Raw genomic sequence first — 13,369 nt, 5'->3', positions numbered from 1 at the left:
CCCAGCAGGCCAATGGGTCCTGAGGCTTTAGCTAGCAGTCGGCAAGGAGCAGCTCAGGCCCCAAAAGCACGCAAGTGGTATTATCTTTAAGGGGATTTTCTCTGTACTGCACTGGAACTCCCCTCAAAGAAGCTATTCTAAAAATAAAATATGGTCTTAAGACTGTCAAACACGGGCAAAAACATTTCTCCTTACTATGTTCAGAGATGACAGTAAAATCCTTTTGGTTCATATCTCCTGCCCACCCCAGCTCCCAAGTCAGCTATAAGCTGACAGACAGCACAAAAACCATTAGCCCCAGCACTTAGCTGGGAACGCCGATGCTCTCAGCCACCTGCAGTACATACATGCTTGCTATACAGTCAAGCAATTCCAAATGACAGGACTCCTCCCATCCCCTTAGAGCAAAGCCATAAACCCAAGCAGACTTGTCATCAAACACTCAGCATGAAAACAGCACCTAAAGTCATGCTGTATGGATGGCTACCCATTTATATATTCACGTATAATGGTAGTCATTTATGGGGAAATTACAATTTGGTTTTTTGTACTGAATGATAAACCTGTCGTTTACACAAACTTGGTAATTTGCTTTCATTCTCTACAGAAGCTCTGACGTCTATTTCAATTTATAGTGACTTTCAGGTTCGCCAAATATGTACAGGCTTATCAATCATGCACCAGAAAGGAGTTATTTAAGAAAAAGCAAAAAGTCAAAGTAAGTTTTCTCATAATACAGATGTCTGACCCATGTTAATCTGGAGAAAGCTGGCCAGTCACAGAAATCTGGCTCTTCTTCCAGCTAGTTTGTTATCTTTAAAGGGTCTAAAAACACATCTCTGCCCCTAACATTTTCTCTTCCTAAGCTGCTGAAGTGGGAGAGTTTTTCCTCAGTCATTTATATTACCAACCGTTCATCTGATTAAATTATCCATCAGAGACACACAATCAAATTGAGATTTAAAAACAAGACACAAAAAAGAATCACACAGTCAAACAATTTTGCCTGAACAGTCACAATCAACATTCAGCTTTTAAAATGCAAAAGCCTTTTCTATTGCAGAAACACAGAATTAGACACAGCAAATCAGTCCAGCTGTCCATCATGTCTGGTATTCTGCCTCCAAGCACTGTCTTGCTCATGAGGAGGAATAAGAAACATTCTTGTTGTAATCAACTTATTGCACAATGCATTACGCAGAAGAAAATCCTGATCCTGCACATAAGAAATCACTTCCTTAGCATAAACAAAGATAAATGTTATCATCCTTCATGATAGGACATTACAGTACTTTGGCAAACATACAGGCATAATTCATTAAACATTTCAAGCAGGTGTCATGCCCACTCAGCATACTGGTAACTTATACTGGTCTTATAGTTCCATAGGTCTATGCAGTCCATAGGTTTCCGAAACATTAGCAAAATACTCTGGCACCCTGCCCACTCCCCTAACCAACTCCTCTGTTTCTCAAAGCACTGGAAGAGAGAGACTTGAGCCAAACACCAGGTTTTCCCATACAGAAGATTCTCCCCTTCAGTCACACATCCATTACATTAACACTAAAAACACATCAACAAGCACAGCATATGATCATATCCAAAACAAACATGATCTGCTCAAGTACTGGAAGAGACTGTATCCAGCTGATGACTGATACCAAGAGTTAAAGTTACCACTATCAGTTTCTTTCCTGATCAAAGCATTACGGTCAGCTGCACTCAGATACACTTGATAGTGCTTTGAAGTGTCTAGTGGCTAGTGATAAACCAGATAGAACTCACTTAAAAGATCATCTTTGGGTGGAGACCGAGTTTGGCATAGGCTTCTTAACGTTATTCTTCCAGCAAAAAATTATTCTCAGTAGCACCAAAACAACTTAGAGCAGCTGCTTCTGTAACCTTTCCCTAAGCAGTACATAAGATGCCATCAACTTTCTAAAATGCAAGTTGTGTTATCCTTTACAAACATCTACCTTTCTAAGTGACTGTAAAAGGACAATTTACCCAATCCTTCCCAACATTTTGTTTCATTCTTTTTTCATTTGCATGCAAGTATTTATTTTACTTGCCTTCAAATTACTTGTCATGCTCACATTCTCTACCTCTCTTCTGTCACGTTCATTTTCATGCAACAGTCTACTTCACAACGCATTCCTTCAAGACATCCTTTAGTAAAGTATTGCAACCCTACTGCTGCAAGAACATCACCATGTGTTTCTGCTGTTACTAGGCTATGGTGTGTAACCTAGATGCAAAGATGTGATTTAGACTATTTCATCCTACAGTGCAGGAGGAAAGATGTACCAGCTGGGACACCGAAAGCTACATGGTCCCTATTAGTGAAGTGCGACAAGCCAGCTCTGTCTCTCTACACTAATTGGTTCAAGTCCAGTATGAGGAGGGCTGACCCAAACTTGTTCCCAGTCGGCTCAGGCATCGCTGCAACATGCTCCATTCTGCAATGGGGACACTACCAACACTTCCTCCCTATTAGTATTCATTGGTCCCAACCTCTACTCTATTTATGTCTGTAGAGTAACACTTGACAACAGGTACGCTTTACCCAACCACGTACACCTGAAGGGGGAAAGCAAAACTAGCATTCTTCGTGGGTTTTTCTTTTCTTCATTCTTTTTCCAAAGCTAAAAGTGGATCTTGTCGTTCCCTCACACACCACAGGATGGAAACAGCAGATATTCTGCTCTTCCACTACACTTGAGCCTTTTCCCCCACTGATTTTTATTTATTTATTAACATCCAACCAGAAGAACCACTAATTTGCTCTGGGCCTGATACTAACATAACTGTCAAGAAAGTATAAGAAAAGATAGGCTAGAACAGTAATGACACATTAATTTCTGTGAATAATTAGAATTAAAACTTTGTGACATAGCAAATGTAATTTTTCAAAGCTGTATTTCCTTCTGCATAATCTCATGTCATATAAATTGATTACATTTTTATAAAACCCAGCAAGTGACCATGTGATTTTTTTTTAAAAAAAGTGATTAACATCTGACAGTAGCTAAGCAACTGCATCCCATTCTGGCTAACCACTATTCTTTTTAATGCAAGGGAACTCTCAAAACTATGTCTCCAAATCTCTCTACTGTTCGAGACAGAAGCAGCACTATAAGAGACAAGACTCCACCTACACCTTCACCATCACTGCTCTGTTTTATGTAAGTAATAAACTCGCAAAGGCCACACTGTCAAATATCTAACAAGTTTACACAGTATAAATCTTTTCTCCTATGTCACATGTAAGAGCATGGCAGAATAAAAATAAAAGTCCTCTCATTTCAAAGTACTTCCTGACTAGTGATCAAAGAGCTTTTTAAAAAGAAAAACAGGCAAAATGTTAAAAGGTTTAAGGAGGGAAATGAAAACATGCACACAGGGAAGGAGGGAGAGAGAAAAATGGACCATCTTTTTGACCTTACAGTGTATCTGAGCACATACCTGAAAAGAAACTATTACTATGGGGTTTTTTTCCTATTTGTAAGTTTGATCATAAGTACCACAATTTCAAACAGATCTTCTTTTTCCCCTTTGGCTGGGAGGAAGGGGGAGGAAAGAAAACACACACAAAAGCAAAATAAAAATCATTTTGCATCTCAGCCAAATTTATTCCCCCCAAACCACAGAATTATTGTCCAGCCTAAGAAAACTAAATGCTGTGCTTTGCTCAATAATCTCAGTATCTGTCCTACAACCATTCATAGCTCACCTCATACATGTATTAGGATTCTGTGCTAACACTAATCATTCTGGCATAGCTAAACATACAAGTTACAGCATGGGCACAGCATTGCAATGTTTTATTAGCTACACGGAGATACCTTATCATGTAACATACTCTGCTTGTACAACTATATACAATGTAGTTTACTTCTAAAATTCTTAAGAAAGCAGTGTGGGTAAAGGCAGTTCCCGTTACTAAGCAGCTCCTTCCTCCTTGTCTTTAATATCTAACTTCAGAGCAACCATACAAGCTATCTGGCACTAAAGGATAACAATTTACAACAAAAATCCATTTATCTAAACATCCAATAGCTATGAATTTTGTGAGAATTAAAACAAAACCACACATCCATAAAGAACTTTCCCTTTCTTCTTACCCAGTTTGCCAAAGTCTGGTTATGCCAGACTGAAGAGATTTATTTAATCAAACTCACCATTTCCCAGGAACTTTCCAAATAATCAAAACATCCAGAATCTCCAAAACATCATCAAAAATGCTAAGTGTTAGGAATTCTGTATAGGTAACTAACTGCCGTACTTTCAGCCCCATTTGAGAGAAGAAAGAAGGGTGGAATCATACTGCCAATGCCAGAACACTTTACAGAGTACTGTGAAAACCAATTAGATGTCCAGGATGAACATTTGTTCCCAAGACCTTAATCAAGAGCAAGTATTTCAACAAACCTATCCTGTTCTTTTGTAAAATAAATTCATTGTAATGCTGATAGAAAACACGTTTTGAATTTGAGTTTGCAAGACAGCAAGTTCTACTAAATCATTCTAAAATAAATCAGGAAAAAAAGGCACTGTTGTGTTTCAACCTCATGCTTAAAGCATGAGGGCGCTTACAGTACTTCTAAATTAGGAAAAAATCTTACAGTAACGTACATACAGTTGCCAGTAAGTCAAGAAAAAAGGACAGTTGAAAGACTATCAACTCAAGAAATGTCAACCAGTCTAATGAAGACTAGCAAAAAAGAGCAGGGGCACTGGAGTGGAACAGAGACTGTCAACACATACATATAACAGACAAAACTTCTCATGAACCCCTACCAGAGCCATTCATGTAACTTCAGAGCTTTGTGGTAAACAGTACTACATTCTTGTTTCAACAAGGACAACAGAACAACAAGTCTAACCTCAGGACACAGTGACAATGTACTTTGATACAGGAGGGAGGAGAGTTACAGAGAAGTCCCTCTCTCTAGCACCTTCTACAATACCCACAAGGAAGAAATCACTTGACAACAGAAATGTTCATAACAAATTACTGGAAACAACCAAGAAAAAAAGAGCATTGCAAAATGAGAACAACAAACTAAGTAAGAACTCAGTAAACTTCAAAATATGTGTAAAAACAGGATTCCCACCAGTGACGGTGCAAGGGGAAAAAGGCTCACAAGAATGACAAGCCTTTTAAGAATTAGGGGCATCTCAAGGAAGAACAAGAAAAGTAGATGCAAATTGACAAGATCAAATATCACAAATACTACGGTGACACTACGGTGACCTCAAAACACAGAAAAAGAAACAAAAGTAACTAGAAGAAGTCAGGTCACCAGTTGAAATACAACTAACATGGACATAAGAGTAAGAGCAAACAAAACATTCCAGCACATACATTCACCAAGCGGGAAAGCTGATCTGCAACTCAGAAGAGTTATTAGCAGACATCAAGAAGCTCTTAATATGTCATGCTTCCCTCTACCCCCCCATCCTCATTATAAAAGGTCAACTTCAGACAATTCAAACATACCTACGAAAGACATTAAAGCAAGTTAAAACTAATATTTTGATAAAGAGTACCTGCTGTGCTGATTTGGCAGTAAGAGAACTAGCTACATCCATGTTTGAAACCACAGAAGACAAGTGAAGTTCCACAACATAGTGGAAAAGGCCAAACATAGTAACAGTCTTTAAAAAGGAGGGAACAGAGAAAGCTAGTGCTACAGGTCACTTTGTAACAGTCAGTAAATGCAGGGAAAACAAGCAGTAACTCAGCTTCCTGAGAAAAAACATAGGCCTGTATTTCCTTCCACAGAAGCAACTGAACATACAAGAGCACTCCAAGAACAGAAGAAGTCTGACAGAATCCAGCAGCACAAGCCCTTGCAGCACAGGGAACATGCCTATACAGCAGAGGGAAAAGAATAACTTTATAGACAACTTTTCTGATGGTGAGAAGTAAAAACTAAACCATGGAGTAGAAGCATGTCATGTCAGCCCCCAGGAATCAGACTAGGATGCGAGGACTGGCAGGAATCAAACTGCAGCTGGTATTAACCTCAGCCCTACAGCTTGTTGGCATTTCTGTTTAGGAGAGTTACTTCACTCAGGTGAAATATTCTTAAAAAAACCCAAGAACAACCTTAATTTCAGTTGCTGGCAACTTTCAGTTCTCATTTGTTTTATGTTAAAAGCCAGTTTCATTCAGGAGCCTGACTGCTGACCCAAGATCTAGTCTCAGGAGTCAGAAGAGATCAAAACTGATGAAATCCAAAGCTGACCTCTGAAGCAATGTTTTAAATGAATAATGATGAGACAAGAGAATAGTCATGGCTGAAAGACTGCTACAACACCACAGACAAGAAAAAAACGGCTTCAGGAATTGTTTTTCAGATCTCTGAAGAACTTAAATCATGACTGTCCAAGAGGATCTAGTTGAAAATGACAATGAAGTTACAGATCTAAGTCTCTAGCATTCTACAAAAAACAGACTGTAGATAGCAAATCAAGGAAGAGTAAAGAGGATACAACCGGAAGAGAAAGAATTTTAAAAATGAAGTTTTACCCTTACAACTTCACTTTGCAATCATACATCGGTATGGCTGCCTAAAAAAAAATAAAATTAATGCCAATGATTTTAGCATGGCCCAGAAAACATGTGTTTTCATTGGAGCTGTGAAAAGGGAAGAGTTGTAAAGTCTCTCAGAGAGTCCCTGGGTAGTTTTATCCTACCAGGTTTATCCCTATCTCTGAAAGTAAGCACAGACTGGGCTGGGGGGGAGAAAGGGGGACGGTGTGGAGAAAAAAAATTTTAAAAAAAAGATGTCACCCATCACAAGGTCCTACTAAATTAAAAAGCAATGTTAGCTCACACATTTGGTCGTGAAGATAACGTTTACAGAAAACACTTTCTCTGTATGAAGTTCAAAATAAAACTTCAGTGGAAGAGTGAAGCCTGTATAAAGGAAAGGTGAAGGCCTATAAACAAGAAAGAAAAAGAAAAATCACAAATATATTACCTTTCAAAACCTGTCTCTAACTTTTAGTAGATTTTGGTAGAATTGGGGATTTTTCCTGCAGTTGTTTGCTTTGAAGTAATGGGACTTGTGCAGAGGTTTTCTGGCGTAGAGTTTGTGGTTGGTTTTGCAGGGTTTATTTTAGATTGAGTTTTGGTTTTGTTTTTTTTAAAGAGATTTGCAGGAAATCTCTCACTATTCAAAGCCAAATCACCAATTCAAATTATGTCAGCATCAGAGCCAAAAATCCAACAGTCTAGGAATTCAGACCGAGGAAGTCAGAGCAGCCCAACTGTGAGAGACGCACAGACAAGCAAACAGAATGGAGGAGTCTTCTGCATGCTTACTGTCGATTCCTCAGTCCTAGAGCACCCCATATAACAACTAGGGGTGAGGGAATAGGAGTTCATGAGCATTAATGATTGCTGTGAATGAAGTTCAGTAAACACAGTCATGCTTAAACAAAAAGCATTACCATTTTTAAGCAATCAAGCAACTATCAATCTCTACCAAAAGAATTTATGTAAATATGATCTCCTTGAAAACTCACCATTTGATTTTATTTCTCGTACATAGTTACTTGGAAACCACCCTGTTTTGCCATTTAGAGTTCCTTCCCACCAGCCTCCTTCTTCCACTCTTGTAACATGAATAATATCTCCTTTTGAAAAAGAAAGTTCATCTTCATTTGTCTGTTGAAAATTAAATTTTGCTCTCACCACCAACTGATGGTTGCTGTTATCTGTCATGTCCTAGTAAGTGAGAAAAAGAACAAAAAGATCACATTAGAGATTTGAACAATTATTCCATGAACAAAACAGAAGTATCCACAAAATGGCAACAGCCTCTCTTCCACACATGTGCCACACATTTCTACTCCAAGCATTTGTAAGAGATGATTTGCCATTTCCAGTATTTCTGTCATTTTAAAACTATAGATTTGTATCAGTCCAGGGAGTATACTGTCTTATTACAGCCCCTTCAAATCAGAAGAGAGTAACAGAGTTAAAATGAGAATAACTCTTACTCTTCCAGAAAACCAAATTCTATTTTCTATATATAGTATAAATTGAAACTGCCTTTGGCAACTACAAAGAAACAACAGATTTACATTAGAGAGGGATTTTTTTCTAAAGCTTTCTGGTTGGGAGGAGGATGGAATGCAGTTTGGTTTAATTTAATTCTGGATATAAATAGAGTCTGCAGCTTAAAAACATTTGGGTTTGGATTTGTTTTTTCCCTGTAAAAGGTAAAGTTGGAAGGTTCCACACCTGAATATGCAAGTCTCCATGACCTGCCAATGGAGGACAGTGTTCTTCCACAAAACATAAGAAACAGTTAGGCAATTTACCTTGAATAAGTACTCACAAATCATCTGCCTCAAGGTTAGCATAGCTGCAAGTCTGCAGCATGTCAGACTTGCAGCTGTTCATATATATATATATATATATATATATATATACACACACACACACATACACATAATACATAAATTCATCCCCATGACAGATGGGAAGAGAGATTATTGCGCTATTGTAACAACTAAATGTTAATAGCGACTCTAAAGAAGTCTTTCAAATTAGTGAAGTTCAATTTCAACATTTTGCTCTTAGATGTCCATCTTGAATATTTGCATCATTCAAGCATTTTGTAACAGTTAGGACAAACTTTCATGCTAAAATACGCTAAATATTTGGAGAGCTTTAAATAATTCAAATACAATCCACTGCACTGGAACTGAGAGAACAGACTATAAATCATATCTGCCTCCATCATAAGTAAGGATCAATACCTGTGTAACTAAAGCAGTAACTTAATGAGAAAATGACTGTGTCAGCAATCCTAGCCACCTGTCCAGATAGAAGAATACATGTTGTCTATATAGTTTAGATGATTAAAAAGATGTACTGCATAATGTCACTGGGATTTTTAACATGTCAGCTTAATTCATATCTACAGCAATCGTTACTGTATCACAACTTAATTTAACAATCAGACTTTCAGTGGCTGAGAAACTGTAGGAAAACGAGGGCAAACACCTCTGAAAACGTGCAGAAAGCCCCGATATGCTGCAAGTCACAATGTTCAGCAATTAGACTGCCACATTTTCAAACAAGTGCCTCTTAGTGCTCTGCTTGTACACCATGTGCACTCATCCACTATGACTACTCAGCAAAAGAAAAAGTTTTGCCGTAGTGACCAGTAAAAAGCTACAAAATAAGCACCAACATTGCACAGTGACATCAATTACAGTCCCTCTCCTCTGCCAGGATGGCTCTCCAGTAGAGGAAACTAAGTACAAATTTGGTGAGAACAGTTCCAAACTGATCATCTACAGCAGCAAAACCAACCTAGTAATTTCCCAGTTTGGCCACTAGCTCTCTTTCCCTCCTTCTTGCACTTCTCTGGCCCTTCGCAACTTTCTGCAGAGCCACTCAGATCACCAAAGTGATAAAAATACTTTAAAACTCTGATTACTTCCATGATCCAGCTAACAGCTAGTCCCACAAAGTTGCATCAGCAAAACTGAGTGGGTTGTGAACAGCAGAGTGAGAGCTGGAATTAGTGGCCTAGGGCAAGAACTTGCATGGGCTCTGCTACCAAAGAAAACACACCAAACCACACCTAAGAAAGCTTAAGTAGAGTACTGTGTTTCAAGTTTCATGTAGTAATCATCACATAGTTCAAAACGGCCTCCTTCAAGCATGGAAAAAAGCAGTTTACAATAGGGATCTGAACCCTTCTTGCAAACCTTTTAGTCAGTAAAAGCACCTTTCACCACAGTTAGTTTCAATACAGTACTCCATCCTGACCTCAGCTGTACTGTGTAACAACTACCCACACCACTCAGCTACCTGAAGGCTGGTTGAAGGATTCACCTTGAAACATAACAGAAAACTGGAATAACTACCAATACTGTCAACATTTAAAGTACCACCTTTGCTGAGGTCTGACTCTCCTTCAATTATCATCCCTAAACTCAGACATGGAGAAAATGAGATTTTTGCCTTTGGAAGAGCAAGTCCTTACACCGAAAAGAAGATACTGTGTATGCAGACAACATGGAGCAGTAAGTGAGGAAAAAAAATAATTAGAATTTCACAGGAAGCTGCATATATTTTGGAACATCATAAGAAAAGCTGCAAAAATAGAATGTCACAGGCTTGAAACACAGAGGTGAAAGAAAAAACAGTTGCTTTGCTACACTATCTTTCACTTATAAATCTTGTCAAAAGAAAAAAAAAAGTATCACCACAGTATGTTTCATTTCTTCTTGAACTTACCAAACTCCGATACTGTCCCTGAAAGAGTTTTGAAGTTCTACTGTGTAAAGACTGGGATCCCAGAGAATCAAAAGATTTTATTCGATGAGATGAGGGCCGTGCGCATACAGAGTCACTGCCCAGCCCTATGTCTGCAAGAGGGAAGGAAAAAAAAAATTAGATACTAAGAAATCTGCATGTATCTTCTGCTTACCTCTGTAAAATGGACATGCTTAAAGGAGATTTGATGTACCTGCAGTTGCTGAATAATTCAAGATAAAAAAATTATAATGTATAATATTTAATAAATATATTACAGAATATATATAATAAAAAATAAAAATAATCTGAAATCCTGAGATACTGGCAGTTTCTTCCCCACACAGGCATGAAAACCATTTGAGCTGTTGAGGAAGAGGAGGACTAGGGTTTTATTTCTCCATTCTTACTCACTGCCAGTCCATTTAAAGGTAATTAACCAGCATCATTTTAGCTAATAGCCAAGAATTTTGAATGCATGAAACTTGCTTGAAGTAAAGCCAGCCACATCTGTTTCTTAGCTCTCCTCCCACCGCATCTCCTTCTCAATTAAAACATTCCTTCCACTGTCTTTTTTCCTGTGTTCCTTTGTCTCATCCCTTTTTTGCCAACTAAGCTGTTTCTTCTTCTTTGGAGGGAGGGGGAGGGATAAGAGGCGTAGAAAGGAGGAAAGCTGCTTGCTCAAAAAACCGACACCCTCCCAAAACCTCTCCCCTCCTTCAAGGTCTCTCCTCCGAGAAGCACACCCATTTGAGATGTTCACCCAACATGCTGTCTGAGTGCTGCTGGGGTCCCTGTGAGCTGGGAGGCATCAAGGGAGTGGCAGGGCAGAGCTCATCCCACCACTCCAGCCAGGAGCAGTGCAGCTGGGGCACAGCAGCCCCAAGCCCTGGACACTGGGCACCTCCCTGGGGATGGGATGTCAGCCCACCCACAGGTGGGGTGTCCTTGTCCAGAACAGCAGGCCACAGCCAGACCAGGGCCAGGCTGCGGCACTGCTGAGCCTCTCCCCCAGCGTTACGGTGGGACAGGGGTGGCTTCTGGCTGCACCAGCTCCCCAGTCCTCGCAGCCAAGGCCCCAGGAGAGGGATGCTCCCAGGGCCCTTGCATGGGTGATGTGTTATAGCAAACACTGCTCCTTTCCATGAGTACGGCGAGTCACTCCTTTTCCTCATTTTCCCCACATACAAGGAAATCATTCAGTAAGCATCTGAGCTTCAAAGAGCCCTGAAAGCAGTGCAGTATTTTCTGTCCCAAAACTAGATGTTTTCACAAGACTACACAAGCATGCCAACTGCTCTCCTGGTTTTTATGCCTCCGTTACTCTCTTTCCTAGTAGCCTGCTTTGCTTCCAACACTTGACTTCCATATCAGAGGTACATGCGCACAACTACAGTTTCATATTAGTTACTTTCAGACTAAAGCAGACCATGATATTATGCAAGTCCGAGTTCATTTTGGTGCAAGGGAAATAACACATACAGGCTCAGTTCCATGAGGAGACTGGTGAACAAGGCATATCTGCTGTTCCACTTCAAACCTGAAGGGACAACTGGATAGCCTTTCAAATTCAGCACGGCACCCAACAGGGGCTGACATGCAGGAGGAAGGAAAGGGTTTGAGATTGACAACAAGCACAGAAGCGTTGACAAAGGATGCTCCAAGTCCACAGTGACTGAGCGGGAAAGACCTTCTTCAGGTGCATCTTTTTTTAAAAAGTCACTGCTTTCCTTTGAAAATCATTATCCTCCAAAAAACCCAATCTATAAATACACATTCCCATGTCAAATAGTGCAATATTAGAACTATTCATATTAGAGTTGCGTATTTTGTATGAATAGCATCATTACACATTGAAGTCACAAAAGACCTCACACTTTGTGAACCTGCTTTCCTAAAAGCATTTAAAGGCTACTGTATCAATATAAACACCAGCGATTAAAGTCCATTACAGAAAGGGCATACATCTTTGCAGCCAGGCAAGAAATCAGACTAAACCAACCTGGTGTAGTGGGAAGTGTCCCAGCCCATGGCAGAGGGGTTAGAACTAGACGATCTTTAAGGTCCCTTCCAACCCAAACCATTCTATGATACTACAATCATGGGCTTCATTTGTAAATCCTAACTTTGTGGCTAATTCTGAGGCTCCCAAAAACTTTCAACTTGCTGTAACTACCTGTGACTAATGGAACTTAAGGATTAAAAGCAACCTGTAACATCTACATGTCCAGTTTGCTATGTTTCCTAACTGCAGCCAAGTGAAAGAACAGACACGCCACCAAATCCAGCGTTATGCCTTAACACAGCTCACCTAGAGAAACAGGATTAGGCTGACTGACAGCAGTGCATCCCAGCCTCTGGGCAACCCTAAAACATACCACCCTAGAATTTTTTTTACTATTGCCTGATGTGCAAAGTTTTCTATTTTGCAACAGCAGAGCTAATACACCAACACAAGAGCACCTTTTGAGGCTTGAATTAGAAACTGCCTGTTTGAACTGAAAAGAAAGAAAATTACTACAAACAAACCACATGCAAATTGCAATTATTTTTACCAATATCTAAATAATTTCAAATCAATTTGAGCTTTTGGTAGACTTAAGAGGCTTGCAGACCCCATGTATCCATAAAAGTTTCCATTAAAATACCACAAACATGTTCAATTAATTTCTCAATGGCATTATTATCAGAAAAAAAAAAATCAGCTCTACTGCTAAAAACTCAAGAAACTTGAATGGCAACACAACATGCATGTTTGAAAACATTAATCTGGTAATTTTCTCAGAAGGTTCACTCTTCTACCCATCCAAAGATTGCCAGGGTCTGTAACACCCTTTCTTCCTCTCTACCAGTATCTCAACTTCCCTACACCTGTTGTTCTCCCCTCATCTGGCTACAAACAGCAACTGGTACCTTGATCCCACCCCTCCTGAAGTTAAAAATTTTGATGGGAGAATATATTCATAGCAGCCTTTCATCAGTCCTCATGCTCATTACTCACACTGCCTCCACTGCACAAAGGTCCATCTCAGAAGAACCTGTGTATATCTGAAATTCTTGCAGACCCAGACAGGGATC

The 13,369-nt window shown here is 39.5% G+C and overlaps 1 protein-coding gene across 5 annotated transcripts in view; it reads right to left on the bottom strand.

The window, feature by feature from the left end:
• ARHGEF7 (Rho guanine nucleotide exchange factor 7) overlaps nucleotides 1-13,369 on the bottom strand; it is a 164,911-nt gene that overhangs the window by 60,451 nt on the left and 91,091 nt on the right. For all 5 annotated transcript variants that reach the window (XM_080375532.1, XM_080375528.1, XM_080375531.1 and 2 more), the window contains 2 exons: nucleotides 10,274-10,404; nucleotides 7,540-7,741 (listed from right to left, as the gene is read on the bottom strand). In XM_080375532.1, coding sequence (XP_080231658.1) covers nucleotides 7,540-7,741; nucleotides 10,274-10,404 — 333 coding nt within the window. The remainder of the gene's footprint in view (nucleotides 1-7,539; nucleotides 7,742-10,273; nucleotides 10,405-13,369) is intronic.

This window comes from Falco punctatus (assembly GCF_963210335.1).
Source record: "Falco punctatus genome assembly, chromosome: 2".
NCBI lineage: Eukaryota > Metazoa > Chordata > Aves > Falconiformes > Falconidae > Falco > Falco punctatus.
The sequence above is the reverse complement of the archived record's forward strand: the minus strand, read 5'-3'. Positions and strand labels throughout refer to the sequence as shown.